The 17,851-nt window shown below is 40.3% G+C and overlaps 1 protein-coding gene across 1 annotated transcript in view; it reads right to left on the reverse strand.

Annotated features, from left to right (window-relative positions):
- The window catches only part of WWC2 (WW and C2 domain containing 2), a 165,410-nt gene that overhangs the window by 75,588 nt on the left and 71,971 nt on the right, over positions 1-17,851 (reverse strand). The window contains exons 3-4 of the mRNA XM_074992969.1: positions 3,473-3,676; positions 1,479-1,555 (exon numbers count right to left, since the gene is read on the reverse strand). Of these exons, the coding sequence (XP_074849070.1) occupies positions 1,479-1,555; positions 3,473-3,676 (281 nt within the window). The remainder of the gene's footprint in view (positions 1-1,478; positions 1,556-3,472; positions 3,677-17,851) is intronic.

Raw genomic sequence — 17,851 nt, forward strand, 5'->3', positions numbered from 1 at the left:
AGACCAAGCCTTAGTCTCCATTGTCTTGGAATCAACAGATTGACAGGCCTATAATTATCCAGGTCATCCTGTTCACCCTTTTTAAATATTGAAACAACATTAGGTCTCTGCTAGTTTTCTGGAAAGAATATTGGTTAAATTCTTCTGCGGTTCCTAAAGGGAGCCATTCACGTCCACATTCAACTTGCCTCCCTTCCCTGTTTACTTGAGGGATTCTTTTTCTCCCATCCCTGGCCTTGTCAGCCTGTCAGACTCTTCTACAGGCATAGAGCCCTCTTTCCAGGTGTTCTGCCTCTTCTGGGGTTCCTGAAGCTGAAGCTGCCGAAATAGGTTCTATAATCTGATGAACAGCCACTCCCTAAAAATTCAGTGTCTGGCAATAACGAAGCTAGCAGGGGAGTGGGAAGGGTATGCATGGCTTGGGAAGCAAATTTACTACTGTATGGTCTGTGTGTTAAATATCAATTAAGAGAAAGAAGTTAAACGTGCGATGTCATAATATTTCCCAACTATTGGCAACTGATAGTGCCAATTATGATTTTGATTATCTCTGTTAAGACATATTGGGGCTGCTGCAAAGGGTGGGAATTCTCCAGCAGGGATAATGGAAGCTGCATAACTGGCACCTCTCGTGTAGTTTCTAGGTATGTAGAATCTATGTATCCCTAGCACCGATTTTAATACCAAGCATTAAAAGGCTCTGCATTTCCTATCTGAGCAAGTTTTGACAAGACAAAAAATTCAGTACCAAACTGTCCAAATGCAGTGTTTGCCATAGTTCACATAAGGGAACTCCTACCTTTCACTAAGATTTTCAATTTATTCTACAGGACACAATTTCCCCTTTATTTAAGGTAAATTCATGAGACAATGGCATAAATCAAGCTATTTATTTTTCATATTTTTAAAAAGGTAACCACATCAAATGCCTGTATTATGAAGATTTTTTTTTAATAATTGTGTACAGAAGCATACTTCTGCTCACTATTTTGTATCTGCAGATTAAAATAAGTCTTAAATTATCCTGGTTGTTACAAATTTTAAACCAATTCTGCTGCTGCCCATGGTTGATTTTATAAACAAAAGGGTCTCATTTTAAATTAAACATAGGGTGTTGATCCACATGGGGCACTTTTAAAGGACTTTTTCCTTTCCTCTCCCAGCTTTCATCTTTAAAAAGGCATCTGTCAATTATTTTCTAGGTGAAATTAATTATGAGGCATATTTAAACCTCTTTCCAGTGAATACATTTCTCAAAGTTAAGTGCCTTCTCTTTAAAAATTAATTGGATTGGACTTTAGAATGATTTGGCTAAGAGTTTAATTAAAATGCTTGAGTAGTGTTTATCCAGAATGCTAGGTATTTCAATGTCTGGGAGCAAAAGGCGTAAATCTGAATCTCTTCTAGCCCACGCTAAGTGTGTCACAGTCATGAACGTTGTGCACCAAATTCCAGGGAACTAAGTTAAGCATTCTCACCCTTAATCTTGTTGTGGAGATTTCTGCCTTCAGAATGTCAGGGTCATATTTTGTGCTGGATGATGAGCCTGAGAATACTTATTAAAAAAAAAAAGAAAGAAAACATATTTAACTACTTTCAAATGGTTACTTATTTCTCTTCTTGAAGAGTTCACTTAGCGCTAAAACTGCGAGGTCAACGTAATCCTGAAAGTAAAATGGATATTACATTTTTAAATGAATACATATTATAGTACAGTCAGCATCTGCTTGAGAAAATAATTAATATTAAACACAGTTTCTCCTACTTTTGCTACCAGCAGTAGCTCAAAAATGCAAGGGAAGGGCATCTCTTTGTGTAGGATGGAAACCAAGACAAATCCCCATTTACCCCTGGCTTTCAACAGCCACCTCCAGGCTACCATTCTTCTAGCTGGGCAGCACTCTTTCACTTTGGGGGATGGAGGGTCTCTTCAGAGCACAAAGAGCTCTCACAACAACATGGTCACAGCTGGGACTAGGATTTCCAACTTTCTATTCACAAAAAAACAACATCATTGCTCTGCCCTGCACTGCCCTGCCCCGCCCCTCCCCCATTCAGTCCATCCCTCTGCCCTCCAATGGCTCTCTCCCCACCACCTTACTCACTTTCAGTGGGTTGGGGTATGCAGGGCTCCAGGTTGGAGATGGTAGTAAGGGCTCCAGATTGGAGCCAAGGGGTTCAGGGTGCAGGAGAGGGCTCCAGGCTGAGGGAGCAGGAGAGGGTGAGGACTCTAGCTGGGGGTGCAGGCTCTGAGGTGGGGACAGAGATGAGGGGGATCAAGGCTGGAACACAGGGTTGGGTCACAGGAGGAGGTTCAGGCTCTGGGTGGCACTTGGAAGCAGCAACATCTCGTTCTGATTCAGATGCCTGGCCAGTTGGCTCTGCACACTGCTCCTGCCTAAATGTCCTGCACCTGCAGCTCTCATTTGCTGCAGTTCCTGGTGGTGGGTGCCAGTGTTCCCTATAAGCTGAGCACTTGGGCAGCTGTCCGGGAGAGATTCAAGTGTCACCCAGATGATTGGCAGAGCTCCCACAGTTGCCCACGACTGGCAGCATGTCTTCCTGTTGGTGGGGCACATGAGCACATACCTTGGTGTGCATAAAATTTATTCTGCCCATGATGGAAAAAGTCAGGGAGGCACACTGGTAGGGGCAGAGGGCAGATCTCCTGTGCCTGCCCATAGGCCTAGGAGTCAGAGGGAGATACTGGCAGCTTCCCAGGAGATACGCAGAGCTTTGAGGGCACCCTGCCTACCTTGCTGCGGTGGCCAACCAGACTTTTAAACAGCCCGGACAGCAGCACTGAATGGAGTTGCCAGGGTCCCTTTACGACCAGATATTCCTGTCAGAAACAAATACCTGGCAACCCTAGCTGAGAACCACTACTCTTTTCTTCCGGGGTTGCGTTTGCTGTTTATAAATACTTCCCACTGTGGAATAAGAAATTGATTAACACCAAAAACACAGCTCTTTCAAAACACCATACTTGGCCACCAGGGTCTTCTCCTTTGTTTTTGGGATTTAAAGCAAAATGATCCCACCTATTTTTATTGCTCCCCACACCGAATGTCTGCATACATGTTGTAAACATGAAAATAAACATATCAACAGCAAGCAATGAAATCCACAGCTGCATACATCATTGCCACCTATTTACAGAGTGAGCACCTGGTGGCTGCTTGCCAAAAAGGACCTAGTGGTCCTGTATCCTTAGAACATCAACCCACCTAATCTAGGTTCTGGCAGACCACATGAAGGAACAGATTCCAGAGCCAAATGCCTGGCTCAAATTTGTCTAGGATTCAACTTTCTGAAGCACAATATAGTTGCCTGAAGGAGCAAAAAGTATAAAGGCTGTAAGCAAAACAGCCAAGGCCCCAAAATATCTAGTGCTAGTCTTGAATTGCAGAACAAGAGTCACTGCAGAGCGCAATCAAAGGAATTACAGAACACAGATTTCTAATGTACTTACAGCTAGTTCGAGAACTTGACTTTTCTTTGTAGGCATCATTCAGACGCACGTACTCATCCAGGGCAAGGGCTAATCTCTGCTCTTTCACCTGGTACAGCTCCTTCTGGGTACTGAGGGCATCCTGTGCCACCGTGAGATAGTCTTTCAGCATTCTCTCTTGTTCTTGCCTCCATTGTTTTCGGGGATCTTCTATCTGCGTGGTTTCTTTAAAAACAAATCATTTTTAAAAAACTTCAGTTTTGCTTAATTAATTTGCCATGTGATTAGACTTCACTTTTGGTAGGTTTTCAATGTTGATTTTATTTGTAATTTACAGTTCTAGTTTAAAGCTAAGCTCTAGGGCTAGTCCCGCCAACAGACAATAAGTCAGAAGGAAAGAGACTAGAAAACCAGTAAATACCTAGGATATTCCACAGTTTCTTTGCTGTTTTAGCTGTCTCAAATAAATTAAAAAGGATCCAAAGTTGTCATTTTGGTAGTACACTTCTTTTTTTTAAGTTAGTTTGTTGGTTTTTTTTTTGAACAGGTCCATTTTATTACCTCATTACTTTAAAATGACAGCTAACCTTTGACTAGTTATGCATGTGGAGTGCTTTGTTTTTATAAAAGCATTTAGTCAATTTGAGGCATTTTAAATATTGTCCTACAGACAAACTTCAAAATGAGTAATGAATGTACAATAGGCAATTGCATACATTTTAAAAGCTTCTCAGTAGTTGGTATTGTCATCTGAATTGATGAAATGCCTTGAAAACTTAGAAAAACTCTTCCACTTGAATTACAACTAAGATTCTGTTATAAATAGCTATGTCAAAATAAAGCCTTAAAATGTGCGGAGAACTCAAAACCTAGCTTATATTTATTAAAAGTTAATTAAAACCAGCTTTAGGCACAAGCATTAAACCTTCTCTGGAGTCTCTCTACCATTTTTGTGGTTTTAGATTTTTTTTTCTTTCCTAATGTTTCAAAATGGTTCTCTCCCCATTTCTGGTGAATGAAAGGTTAAACCATTTTTCTTAAGAGCAGAGAAAACACAAATACACATTATCAATCTAATGGAGCGCTGTTTATGAACACAAAACACAGAAAAAAGTGAACTTCACTACACGTAATGCTGGTAAATGCTGATAAAAACACTTTAAGTTATACTCATATGTGCTTTGATATGCAAGACTGTAGAAAGATTATTATATTAAAAAAAGTGAATCACATGAGAGAAGATTGCCCAAGTGCAGATATGCCCAGGGGCCAGAACTACAGAATTCAGTAGCATTTAATTCTATTTTCAACTTCAGCATCTCCTGACTGCTTAATACCATATTAGCTTGCACAAAGTTATAACAATAAAGGAGAGGAAAACTGATGCTATCTTAAAATATCCCCGTGGCAAAGCTATCCAGTCTGAAACCTGAACACTGAAATTTTACTTACACACAAAAAAGTATTAAAATTCTTGGCTCAGTTCAAGACTAAAGTTTCCTTAGCTAAAGGAATATCAAGTGATAAATGAAATGTTCATGAATAAATATTGAGCACTTAAAATATGAATTGATTGCTTAAAAATAAAAATCCTACAGAACACAAGCTCTATTATAGTCAAATTCCACTCCACACTCCCTGATATTAACATGCCCCTCACGAAAGTCATTTTTCCTGTATTGCCACCTTTGAGTCCTCTCATGCAGCAAACCCAAATACTGCAGACTCTGACCCACAGATAGAAAAATCCCAAATTTCCCTCACCTCTCCTTGGCAGCCTTGAAGAACTCCATGGTTGCTGCTCCCTACCTACACTGTTCAGTGTACAATGTGTATATAATTGCCCCATCAATTTATGCTAGGGACAGTGAGAAAATCCAGTTTCACATATACTAACCTAGGAGAACCATGGCTGGCAGATATGTTGTCATAACAGACTACAGTGAAATAGACAAAAAGGTTTACTGCCTTTCCAGTTTTAAAGTTCCACACTGTTAATTTATATTGCATCGCCTGTGGTTTTTTGCATATTCTTTTTCTGCCGTTTCTCCCATTCAATAAAGTTGGAGAATAAAATTACCTTTATTAGTTCCCAACATATACTGAAGAATGCATAGTGGTAACTCAAAACATACAGGACATGAAAATGTACAGATTGCATGTACCACGTGTTTTATGGCTTCAGGACAACACCCATGTTTATCAGGGTACAATAAGGACTGCTCAGTTCCAAGCAGCACCTAAAACTCCAGGCCCACCAAACAATACTGTGGCCGCTTTTTAAAGTGCTCTTTCAAAGCCACCTGCAACCATTTCTCTCTGACTTTAAATGCTGTTCCACCTCTGTCCTCAATCCTGGAAGCCGCATCCCCTGCTTTGCCTCACAGATACGATACAAAACCATGAAAGGAGCAATAATCACCGGGATATTTTTCTCATAGAGATCCAAACTGGAGAACGAACACCACCACTGCCCATTCAATCTACCAGAAGCACATTCATTGTGCAGTCGTTGAGCCAGTCACTGAATCCTTCCTCTTACTATTAAGGTGGCTTATATACAGCTGCACTAGCCAGGGGTACAAGTGATAGACTAGGTCAGCGTTTCTCAACCTTTTTTTCCCCAAAACAAAAAACAAACAATGTACACACAGTACATACAATTTTCAGACACACAAAATTCTCTTCTACCATTGCAACACATTCATTTAAACAATTTAATCAAACCTGGCTGGTTGGAAGAAACTGATTATAGGCAATAAACATACCATTGTACTTATGATCGTACAAAAAGAACAAATAAAAAAAGAACAGAAAATCAGTCCAATTTTTTATTCACAAAAAAGGTTGAGAAACACTGAGTTAATGTGCCCTATGGAGGAGGTGTGACTACCCCAACGGGTACAAGTACCCCGGTAGAGAACCACTGAGCTAGGTCCCGCAAAATCACAAATGGCAACAGTAATCAGCAAATCAGGAAAGAATGTCAGTAACCTCAGTTTTCTGAACAGTCTTTCCTTCTTAAAGATGCTTTTTGCAAATTCCCTGATAAGCCCACACCAATACTGGTGAAACATCCATGATCCACCAGCACTATCATAATCAAAGAATAGTAGCTCTTTCTGTTATTGTACTCTATGGCGAGGTGGGCTGGTGCCAAAATAGAGATGTGATATAAATCCGTCCACTGGGTCCAGGATATTGTCAAGAATCACAGTCCAGCCTGGACAGAGATGACCAAAAGTCCTGCACACTTGCATGACAATGGCTCCCGCTGTAGATTTTCCAACTCCAGAATGATTTCCTGTGGACCAGTAGCAATCTGACTTGCCAAGATTCCAGAGTGCAATGACTGTGAAGAAGCAAGTGATGATTCTGGTAACATGCATTGGACAGCTGATCCAGGAATATGGCCTTTCACCTCGGAAAGTTCTGCAGATACTGCTCATCATGTCAAACATTACAATATGAAACAACCTCACCAGTCATTTCTACCCCACAAGACATTTCTCCAAATTTCTCCAAAGCCATCACACTGGCTAGAGGCATATGGCACACGGGGGATACCTAACCATGGTTCACCGTACGTTACATCAGCAAAAGCACTCCTGTTGAGCAGGTACAGTACTGATGCAAGCAGCCAAATGTGCACACACCTGAGTGATGTACACACTTCAGTAGCCGCACACCAAAGTAATTTGTACAGATCAAATTTTGTTGTGTAAATAAGGTCTTAGGTTTCTTGTCTTCCAAGCCAAGATCCCCATTGATGATACTAAGCAAAAATACTTGACAGATGAAATTTGAAAGGCTTTTTTTGGTGCTAACCTTAAGCAATCCTGGAAGGCAAAAAGAAAAATGAGACAAGTCATTAACTAAACTCACAAAAACAACAACAAGAGGTCAAATTAATGATGGGTTTGAGAATATAATGTTGGTGACTTCTCTAAGTACAGATGCATAACAGTGTAGTGCACTTTCACTGGAAAAGTGTATGTGAAGCAAGCTGGGGGAGGCGGGGTGGAGAGGGAGGGAAGAGAGAGAGAGAGAACCCATCATATAAAATTTAAGTGCGCTACATAAATGATCAAAGCAGGGCAGCTTTATTCACAGTTGGTGACGCTCTCTCTGAACAAAGTTTAGCACACAAAATCCATGTTGACAATGTTTGCAGTCACCTGCTCTTAGCCACAGAGACAGCAAACGCACACAGAGCAGCTAATCGATACCTTTTTCCCTCCTCAAACGGGCAACACGTCCCCATCGGTATATTATTGCTGCTGTGTTTTAAAACACCTCCACAGCTATTCACATAAAATAATGAACACTGAGTTTTCAGAGGTGTCCCTTCTTGTAAAGGAGGATGCACAATGGGTCAGTGATCAAATAAAATAAAATAAATGCAGTAGTGTTGCTTTCTGGAAGGATCAATGATGGAGTTGTACTTTAAGAGTGACACTGGAAACAAAGGAGAATAATTTTACAAGATTGGAAGGTCGTGTCTTCAAGTATATTGCAGATAATTGCTCCACAGGTTTAAGTAAGGATTGCTCAATGTGCGTCTCCAAGGCCAATTGTAGCCCAGAGTCCTAAAATGTAGCCTACAGCCCTGTCCTTGTGACTGCAGGACAAGGACAAAGCTGACAGGTGGCAGATTTTTATTGCTGATAAACTTAATGAAGCAATTTCTTTTTGTCTCTCAAAACTACATATACAAGCCAACATTGTGAGCTTATTTTAGAATATGTGTATTCATAAGTATCTCTCTGCCTCCTGGAAAGTTGTTAATATGGTCCCTTCTGTGACTTTAGAATTAGGTGACTCGGTACTTATTTACATTGGGAAATTAGCCAGCGTATCTATTCTAAAATGGAAACTCTATTTCAATATAAATGTGAAATATTTACTCCACTCAAAGCTATTCTAGAATAGCCTTCCTGAATAAATAAGGTTTTAAAAACTCCTCAAGAGATGCTTTTAGAAACAAACAGAGGCCCGTTTTTGATATGCCGCCTGTTAGAACTGAGTCAAAAATAACTCATTTGGTAAATATATTTCTAGGAAATGACATTGTTAAATTAAATTCAAAATTCAGAGCCTCACTACTGATCCTAACACTACACCAGTTTCAACAACTGAAGTCAAAGACAGAACTGAGATTTTATTGCCCTTTCTAATAAGGTAATGCTGCAGTTCTGGAAGCAGCAATCATTTTGGTGACTTACTCTGCTTTCACATGAGGATGTAGGTCTGTGCATGAGGGTGTTGCAAGAGTAGCCTAGGGAGTGTGGAATCTGGGTGATGAGGAGGAGGCACCTACCTGGCGCAGCTCTCCGTGTTCACAGGACAATCAAAATTAAGGGTGGCTTTTTTGTTTTGTTTTTTTTTAAAGCAAACTTTACACTAAGACAACCCACAATGTTCTTCTCAGAGCTTTTGCTCAAAAGAGAATTGGTTGTGTCTCACCTGACTTCAGTTCTTTGAATTCTAATGTGGGAATATTATTGTGACAGTTACATGTATGCTACTAATGGACTGGATTACTCGGTAGCAGTAATGGCCTTTAATTTCCAAGTAACTGGCTGAAATTCAGCTCAGCACAGCCAAAAAATGCACTTCCAGTCAATGGCTGTTCATGACAAAAGGTAAGAAAACCTGAAATGTAAAGAAAAGACTAGCCAGACCCAGTTTTAACCTAAAGAAAAAGATGTTAAAGCCCATTATAAAGAGGAGAGTTATCAACAGTCTTACAGAGCCACTGAAGGTAGGATATAAGACATAATGGACTTAATTTGCAGCAAGGGAGATTAAGGTTAGATAATAGGAAAATCTCTATTATTTTACGAGTAGTTAAGAGTATGCCTATGCTAAAAATGCTACCAGGCAGCACCTGCACTATGGCAGCTATATAGCTCCCATACTTCGGTGTACACACTAACCATTCCAACAGGAGGGCTTCTCTGTAACCATCAGTAATTTATCACTCCAAGGGGCAATAGGGAAGCCAAAGGGAGGATTCATCCATCGACTCAGCATGGTCTATACTGGGGTTAAGTCGAGGTAGCTATATCTCAAAAGGCGTGATTTTTTTTCAAACCCTGAAGCGATGCAGCTACACAGATGTAAATTCCTAGCATAGACCAGGTTTAACTCTGAAATAGGCTCTCTAAGGCAGGCTATGGAGTCCCCATCATTGTAGGTTTTGAAGAATATGATAGACATATACCTACCAGCAATAATCTAGGCTCACTTGGCTTTGTCTCTGGGGAGAGGGATGAACCAGACGGCTTGTCAAGGACCCTTCCATCTCTACGTTTCTATGACTCTACAAGCTGGTTAGCATCACAGCTTTCTTTCCCACCAAAGACAGGCGTGAAGCTAATTTATGAAGAAAATACATAAAGTAGACTAATGGCACAACTAGATGTGAACAAAATAGATCCCAAAATGTATTTTATTTTTAGTAGTCTTTTTGGGTCTAAAAAGCATTCACTTGACACCAGACTTCTCAAGGAATATGGGGAGAAAGGGAAAATAAAAGATATTGCTTAGACAATAATAATAATATAATACAATATAATAAAACATAATAAAAATAAATTTCACTTATTTAATCATTACACAAATGCAGAATCCATAATGTTGTGAAATATGTTCTACAGAGAAAATCCCAATGTGGGATCGTTTTATACCAATTAAAAAATTAACCCGACAAATTGTTTTTAGCTTCATTTGGCAAAGTCACATTTTTCTAAGAAAACTTGATTAAAAGATCAATATACTTTAATTTTAAGATATTTCATGTGACAGCTTGTATATTTATTCAATAACAAGAACACCTGAGGGTCTTACATCCTCAATGCACCACACTTCTATGAAATTCTTAGAAATGAAAAACCAACACTTACGATTTCTGTTGGGAGCGTTACAAAACCAGAAAGATGTCAAGTTTTGCCCAAGAAAATTCCCAAGCACCAGAATTATTGTATATATCTTATGTAAAAATAACTAAAAAAACCTGCATTATAACTTCTAGTTCCAATGACAAGCGCGGACACTGAGATTCATGGCCAAGAGCAGTCAAGGTTCAAAGCACTTAACCGAGGATAAGAGTTTGAGTCAAATAATAATTCAGCCCCAACACACTAGGATTTTTTTTTAATATTATGTTACACTGCTCTTGCAGAAAGTTGTACAAGATTCAGAAGAGAAACAGAAAGCCTCCAGTACAACACATTACATGTGCATGGAAAACAAAATGCTTTATAGGACATGAGGCATTCCAATTTTTCATGAGTTCATTTCAGATGATTACGCCCTTGTTTGCTACAAACTAACTCTGCCAAGTTTTGTTTTGTTTTTGTTTTTTTTTTTATAAAAAGGGGGGGGGCTTTAACAAAAGGAAATCACCTATCTTCAGCAGACTGTATTTCTATAAAATAAATAATACTAAAACCTCACCGCCTACCAGCAGCACAATGCAACATTAGACAGGAGAGAGAGCTGGACATTTTTACTACAGACATAGCAATGCTATGGAAGCAATACATTTTTCAGTACCTCCCTTGGTTGACTCAAGTAGCAATCCTGACTAGCTCCACTGTGAACCACATGCAGTCCTCCATGGCCAAAGCTGTGGCACTTAAGCATGGTGGAGAGATGTGAAGAAAACTGCAGAGGTGGGAGATGAGAGAGATTTTAGGGCTCTCAGAAGAAAATGCCAGAGAGGTATTAGAGTGTTGCTTCAGGGGGTAGGAGAACTGAGAGAAAAAGAGTACTCATGGAACTACACAGGTCACCGAGGAGAAAAAAAAAAGTCACCTGTAGATTAAATCATTCCAGTATATTATTTCAAAACTGTAACAGGGTGGTCTGCCCCCTTTTAAGACAGTGGGACCCAAGGCCTATCCCCTTTAAGGATAGGTGTTCCAGAAAGAAATAGCAGACCAAGCTATGAATGACAGCAAATTGTCACTCAGGGAATTACCTGTCCAACATCCTGAATCCTTGCTCTTCACTTGGAGTGCAGCTGGGCTCCTAAAGGCAGAAAAGATCTACCGAGAGATTCCCTGGGGGGAGGAGGGCTGGGATTGTCGCACAGCCCCACAGAGAGGGGCTTGAGATAACCTTGTCCCAGAGGGGTAGAAGGAATCTGAGCCTAGAAAGATCTGAGGTAAAAGCTTCTTGGGAAGTTAGGCTGTAAACAGAAAGATGCCCTGGGAAGGAAAGAGCAAACCTGAGTTATGGGCAAGTTCCCCCTCTGTCGCCACTGGGTGAGGGGCTGCAGCAACTGTTGCTGTTAAGAGGCGGGAGAACAGACTGGTCAGAAGTCAGGAAGGTCAGAAAGGACCATCATGATCATCTACTCTGATCTCCCGCACATCGCATGCGCAGAGCCTTGCTCTCTCTCTCTCTCATGCACAAAGTCAAAAAATGGAGAAGGGCAATCAGGACTGGAATTTTGGAAACAAGATTTCAGGGTTCTCTCTTTAAATTATTAGAAATAGCAAAAGCAAAAAAGTCTAGATATTGGTGCAGACAGCACCCCTTTGACATCCAAATCAGTTGAGGAAAAAGCGGTGTTAACTGTCACACGATAAACTAACTTGGCTGTTACAGTGAGTCTAATCGTTGAAATAATCATTTATAAATTTCACCGTACTTATTATTTTGAAGTATGAATTTTAAAAAATTTTAAAAAAGGCTCTACCCATTTGATGGCCAGTAGATTTTGTTTAATCAGACAAAATTATACAGTATCTTTTTAAAAATAACATGCATCTCTTTCTGAGCTCATCTAAGGTGATGAAAAAAACATCGCATGGAACTGAGATGGAACCCACAATGAACACTTAAAAAAATATACTTGCTTTAGGTTCAGGTCGATCAGCAAAACTAAGAACATGCTACTAGCCACTATAGTTTATATTCCAAATGTTTTCTGAAAGAACATTTACTTTGCGAAATACTGCACCATTCCAACTTGAGCCACAAAAGAATCTCAACTACACTTTGAGAAAGGATTAAAAAGAAATAGTGTCTCATTTCCATTTGATATATTTGCTCAATGCATACCTGAAGAATAAGATAAACAGGGTATGTTACAAAGGTAGCATGTTTTATAAAACCTGGTGGCTCTACCCAATCACACAGTTATAACACACACTGTGGTTTCTAAACTATCTAAATACAGAAGATGAAATAGTGGAATATATCCTTCAATGATAAAAGTGTCTCTCTCAAACCATGAAATTCACATTCCACCAGTTTCATAGACACAGAATTAATAAGCTAAGGATACCTGGAGCATTAAATTGCAGAGAATGGGAAAAAATGTTCTGAACACTTTGTCTTCTTCATTCTGTTAGGCACCTGCAGATAAAAACAAGCTTCCTCTCCTCCAGCCACTTTCTTAAACTTCCCATAAATAAAAATAATTCACTTACAAAGTGACACGCCCCCTTTTCTCAGGAAGTTTATACTCAAAGATTTCTCCTAATAAGCGTGTAACAAAACCCTCACTGTGCCACTGAATCTGTGGTGCACCACTCCTCCTTGGAGGGCTGGTAACAGGATTCTAAGTATTCTCATTTCAGAAGTAAGCACTACAGACATTTCAAGCACCAAGCTTTACAGGATCCAGCCCTTGGTGGGGCTTGTCTCAAAGCAAGAATACATACTTCAAGCAACAGGGGATTCTCTCCTAGTTGTGCCTGAAATAAAATATATGAAAAGCTGACAACTCATTGTATTTCTTCATCTTCCCATATTCCTGCACCTCCATCACCCTCTTTTCCAGAAGTGGGTGCAACAGTACAAGGCTGGTGGAGAGAGAGAAAAGTGACCCTATCAGCAAGGTTCCCTACAGTGCACAAACCAGTCACAGGCATCAGCTGGTGCCAAGGCCTGAAAAAAGACAGAAGCAGAGAGCCTATTGCGACAATGACATAGATTGAGTTACTGCCGTCAAGCACTTCAGCCAAACTCCCTAGGAGCCGAACCTGCAAAAAAGGAGGCAGACGGGGAGATGGAATGAGTGCCTCCACTGCAGAGTACAATGAATCAGAAATAGGGGAACCACCTTTGCCTGTCTTCTTCATCTTGGTCTTCCTTCTTGCCCACTCTTTTTATTCTCCTATTCCCTATAGGTGAATCCAGTCAACTAACAAGTTGTAGATTCCATGCTTCCTGAGCGGGAGGCAAAAATGACTCAGACAGCACATACCTTTTGGCATGGAGAGGTGTAACAATCTCTGCAGGAGATCATGAGAGAAGGGTAGGATGCACAATAGATTGGAATTTATGTTACACAATACTCTAAGCATGTACCAAGACTGCTTTCCATACTTCTTGTAAGTGATTAACACAAACAACTCTCCCAGGGATCCACCACTCTTCTGGGACTGTCTATTACAGCAATTATTTAGGAATCAAATATTTGCTCTTCTCCACACACAGAGTGGACGGGATTTTTAAAATGGCGTTAAAATATTTCATATTACTTTTCTAGATTAAAAAAATGTAGTAAGGCTTTTTAACCTTAACTATTCAATCAACAACATGAGCTAGTAAGCACATATTCCAAAGCCAAATGATAAAAGAAAACATAACAGATAATCTATAGCTGTGCATATAGTATAGACATATTTAGCTTCAATTACTTAGTCACACCCCTAAATGCACAGGAGACTATTTGCCAAAATGTAAACATTTTGGAGACTGATTTTGACAAGTTTTTTGTTAAAACAGGGATGCTTCCTGGAGGACTAGTAGGGGGCCTAGGATTCCAATATGACTGGCTCCAGGGCAACTCTGGGGTCAGTGACTGCAGGGTTTCCAGCCTGTATAGGGCTCAACTCTGTTCCCTTTGGTGAAAAATTCTTAACTTTTTTTTGTTTTAATTCCAATCAAAAAGAAACAGAATGTTGCAAAGTATCAAAATTTCCCATAAAACAGAATGCCTCTTCCTATCCAGCTCAAGTTTTTCCAGAGGAAAAGTTGTGGAAACCATAAATACCAGAGCAGTAGCTGTATTAGTCTGTACCTGCCAAAAAGAAAAAAAAAAGTAGTCTTGGGGCACCTTCTAGACTAATAGAGATTTTGGAGCATAAGCTTTGGTGGACAAGACCCACTTTGTCAAATGCAATGTAGTGGACATTGTATAATTAGAGTGGTACAAGTAGACCTCTGGAATCTCCACTATGTTGCATCTGATGAAGCAGGTCTTTGCCCACAAAAGCTTATGCTCCAAAACATCTGTTAGTCTAGAAGGTGCCACAGGACTTCTTGTTGTTTTTGTGGAAACCATGAATGGGAAAGGAAGAAAATAAAATGCATATAAAAACACACTACATCTATTTGAAAGCAAAAGGCACTGGTGGGGGGTGGAAAAACAGCTTTCATATTCTGACACAGAAAATAATTAACTTTATTCAGGTAAGGAAAGATGCACTGAGAAAACAATGTCCAAATTTAAAACATCAAAAGCATGGAGAGAGCCTAAAAGACTGAATTTCTATCTATAAACAGATTAGAGGATGTGGTAACAACGTTAAGGACTGGAGTAGCACTGGGGCTAGATAACGGATCTCTGATCCCCGGAGCATTACACAACATACTTCTCAGCTTCTTCCTGCCTCCCACTCTGCAATCTGGCTCTCCCAAAACTTTACCAAGCTACTCCTCCCTACCTTTCCCATAGCCCTGTCCCTTCAAATGATGCCCAATCTAACACTGCTTCTTCTACAATACCACCAGCCCGACTTCCTCTTGCAAATTCTCTCCTCCTCGCTGGCTGCTGACATAAGGGCACAGTCAAATTCCCAGCAGGTGAGCGAGCTGGATTATTTCAGGAGTGCAGGATATGGATTAAAGGGAGGTTCCCTGCAATGTGAAGGCCAGGAAGAACTTGTTCAACTTGAGAGTCCTTTCCCAGCACATTGTTAATAGTGGCCTCACAAGACCCTAGGCAACTAGCCAGTTACCTGGTGCTAATCATCTTTAGGAATTCACTGGTCTCCTAATCTAACAAAAGTTTCAGGTGTTTGCAGCATTGAACCAAACTTTATTTTCAGGTATTCTGGGAGTGAAATCCATTTTATTTTTATATTGGGATTAGTTGAGATCTTAAGTCAGATACCTGGTTAGGATTCATTTTCGCTCATCTCAATCAATCCTTGTGCAATTCTTTTTGCTTCTGTCTATGTTTAAGACTTGCCTGTCTCATATGTCCAGGTCCAGAAGAAAATGAGAAGTCAACAGAAGCAGAATTAAATCAAAAGCAATTCAGTCGTATCCTGTCCAGTGCTGTATCAAACAGTCCTAATTTCTAGTGATTTCTGTGGTCATCCCCCACTGCCCTTATTCTTCTACACATACTCAAAAGACCCAAAAAAAGCACCCACATCCAAATTTTATATTAAAGTTCAACAACTTGATCTTGGTAAATTTTTCTACTGTAATAAGAGTCATTTCCCTGAATAACTCTTTGAGAAACTGTTCTAAAAGTTAAATCTGTAACAAACAGCTGAAGTTTTAAAAAACAGTATATGCAATCCAGAAAGCCAGAAGTTGCTAAATTGCTGAAGTCATGGAAGAAATGTATTTTTAAAACCAAATTATGCCCCCCATAAAAAAAAGATATTAACATGAAAACCAGGATGTGTTTACCACAACACACGTATTTGAAATTGTTATTGGCTATGGCAACACATGTTTTGTGTTAAATGTCAAATAATTCAAACCACAAATAGCTCTTAATTATCTGCCACTTTTAAGCAACACCCCATTTAGATTACTGAATATGTGCCTAAAACTCTTTCATAGTACATGTGTGGTGTATTCTTCACACTCAGCTCAAAGTAAGAATTATTACAAAAGTTGTGGTCAAATACAACAAGGGATTTAAAATTACATGAGTCTAACTGCAGAGTTCAATGGAATACATTTCTAAAATGTAAATTTAGAATTGTAGTCGTGAAGAAGTGTCATGAAAATGAGGGATCTTAAGGAGGAAAAAAAACATCAAACATTTTAGGAGATTAGAAATTACATTTATATAGCCCCTTTCACACAAGGATCTTAAAGAAATTAACAAACAAATCTCATAAGACACTTGTGATGTAGAGCTTTTAAGTTTGTGGCTTTTTCCACATCCAATAGACCCCCTACTTACATGATTTCGACTTGCACGATTCTTGGAGTAACGCAAGTCAAAAATCAACCAGCACTGCTGTGCCGGTCAGTTTCCTGGCTCCACAAGTGGCAGGAAGCCGGGAACCAGGTGGCGGCCGGACTGTTGTGCTCCTGGCTACCAGCAGCTGGACCTGGATCCCGACTCCCCTATAGTTTCATGAGCCAGGAAACTGACCAGCGCTGTTGCGCCTGGCTCCAGGCTCTCTCCTGCTCACAGGAGTCAGGAGCCAGGTGCAGCCGGGAGCCAGGTACAGCACCACCAGTCAGTTTCCCAGCTCCCACAAGAGGAGGGGAGCTGGGAGAAAGGTGCAGCTACTGGGACTGGGGAGCAGAAGAGGACCAGCTGCCACCTGGTTCCCGGCTCCCTGCCACTTGCAGGAGTCAGGAAACTGACTGGTACGGAAGCGCGGGTCAGCTTCCCGGCTCCCACAAGTGGAGTGGAGCTGGGAGTCAGGCAGCAAAGTGAGTGCCATGAGCAGGCACGGAGCTGCCACCATCTTCATTCGTAGGCGCTGCCAAGACCCTGCACCACTCGCAGCCCCGCCTGCGGGACTCAAAGGTGGTAGGGCCCCTCCCCTGTTCCCATCCCAATTTACAAGGAATTTGGCTTATGCATGATTGTACAGGAACGCAACCTACATGTGTCAGAGGTCTACCGTAAATGGGTAAAAAAAACTACCCTAAGATGGCTCACAGAATGAATTGGTCAATATTGCACAGCAAGTTAGTTGCAAAAATGAAAACAGAACCAAGACATCCACACATGCAGTCGTTTACTCTAATCAGTACTAAATGCTGCCATTACTCCCGTAACTCCTACCAATGCCAATAAAAGGTGCACTGAACTAGCAAAGGAAGAGCAGATTTAACAGTACAGCTTTTTAATGTCAACAGGCACTAAATGCCTGGAAAAAACAATGATTTCTTTTCACCTCTCTCTGAAGCAACTGTTGGGAGATAAGTTACCACAACTAGATTGACAATTAGGATTCCTGCTGGAACTTATTTTCATAAAAAAAAGACACCATATATCACATCTAAATAATAACAAAGTATGAAAACGAACTGAAAGTCTTTATGCTTCAGAAATGCAGATAGACAGTGTAAGTACTTACTCCAGGGTTAGAAATTAGATTTACATTGCCACTATTAAATTAAGTATCACGAATCATTTTGCCAGTATAATGACACAATAATCCTATAATT

The sequence above is a fragment of the Carettochelys insculpta genome, chromosome 4 (assembly GCF_033958435.1).
Source record: "Carettochelys insculpta isolate YL-2023 chromosome 4, ASM3395843v1, whole genome shotgun sequence".
NCBI classification, from domain to species: Eukaryota; Metazoa; Chordata; order Testudines; family Carettochelyidae; genus Carettochelys; species Carettochelys insculpta.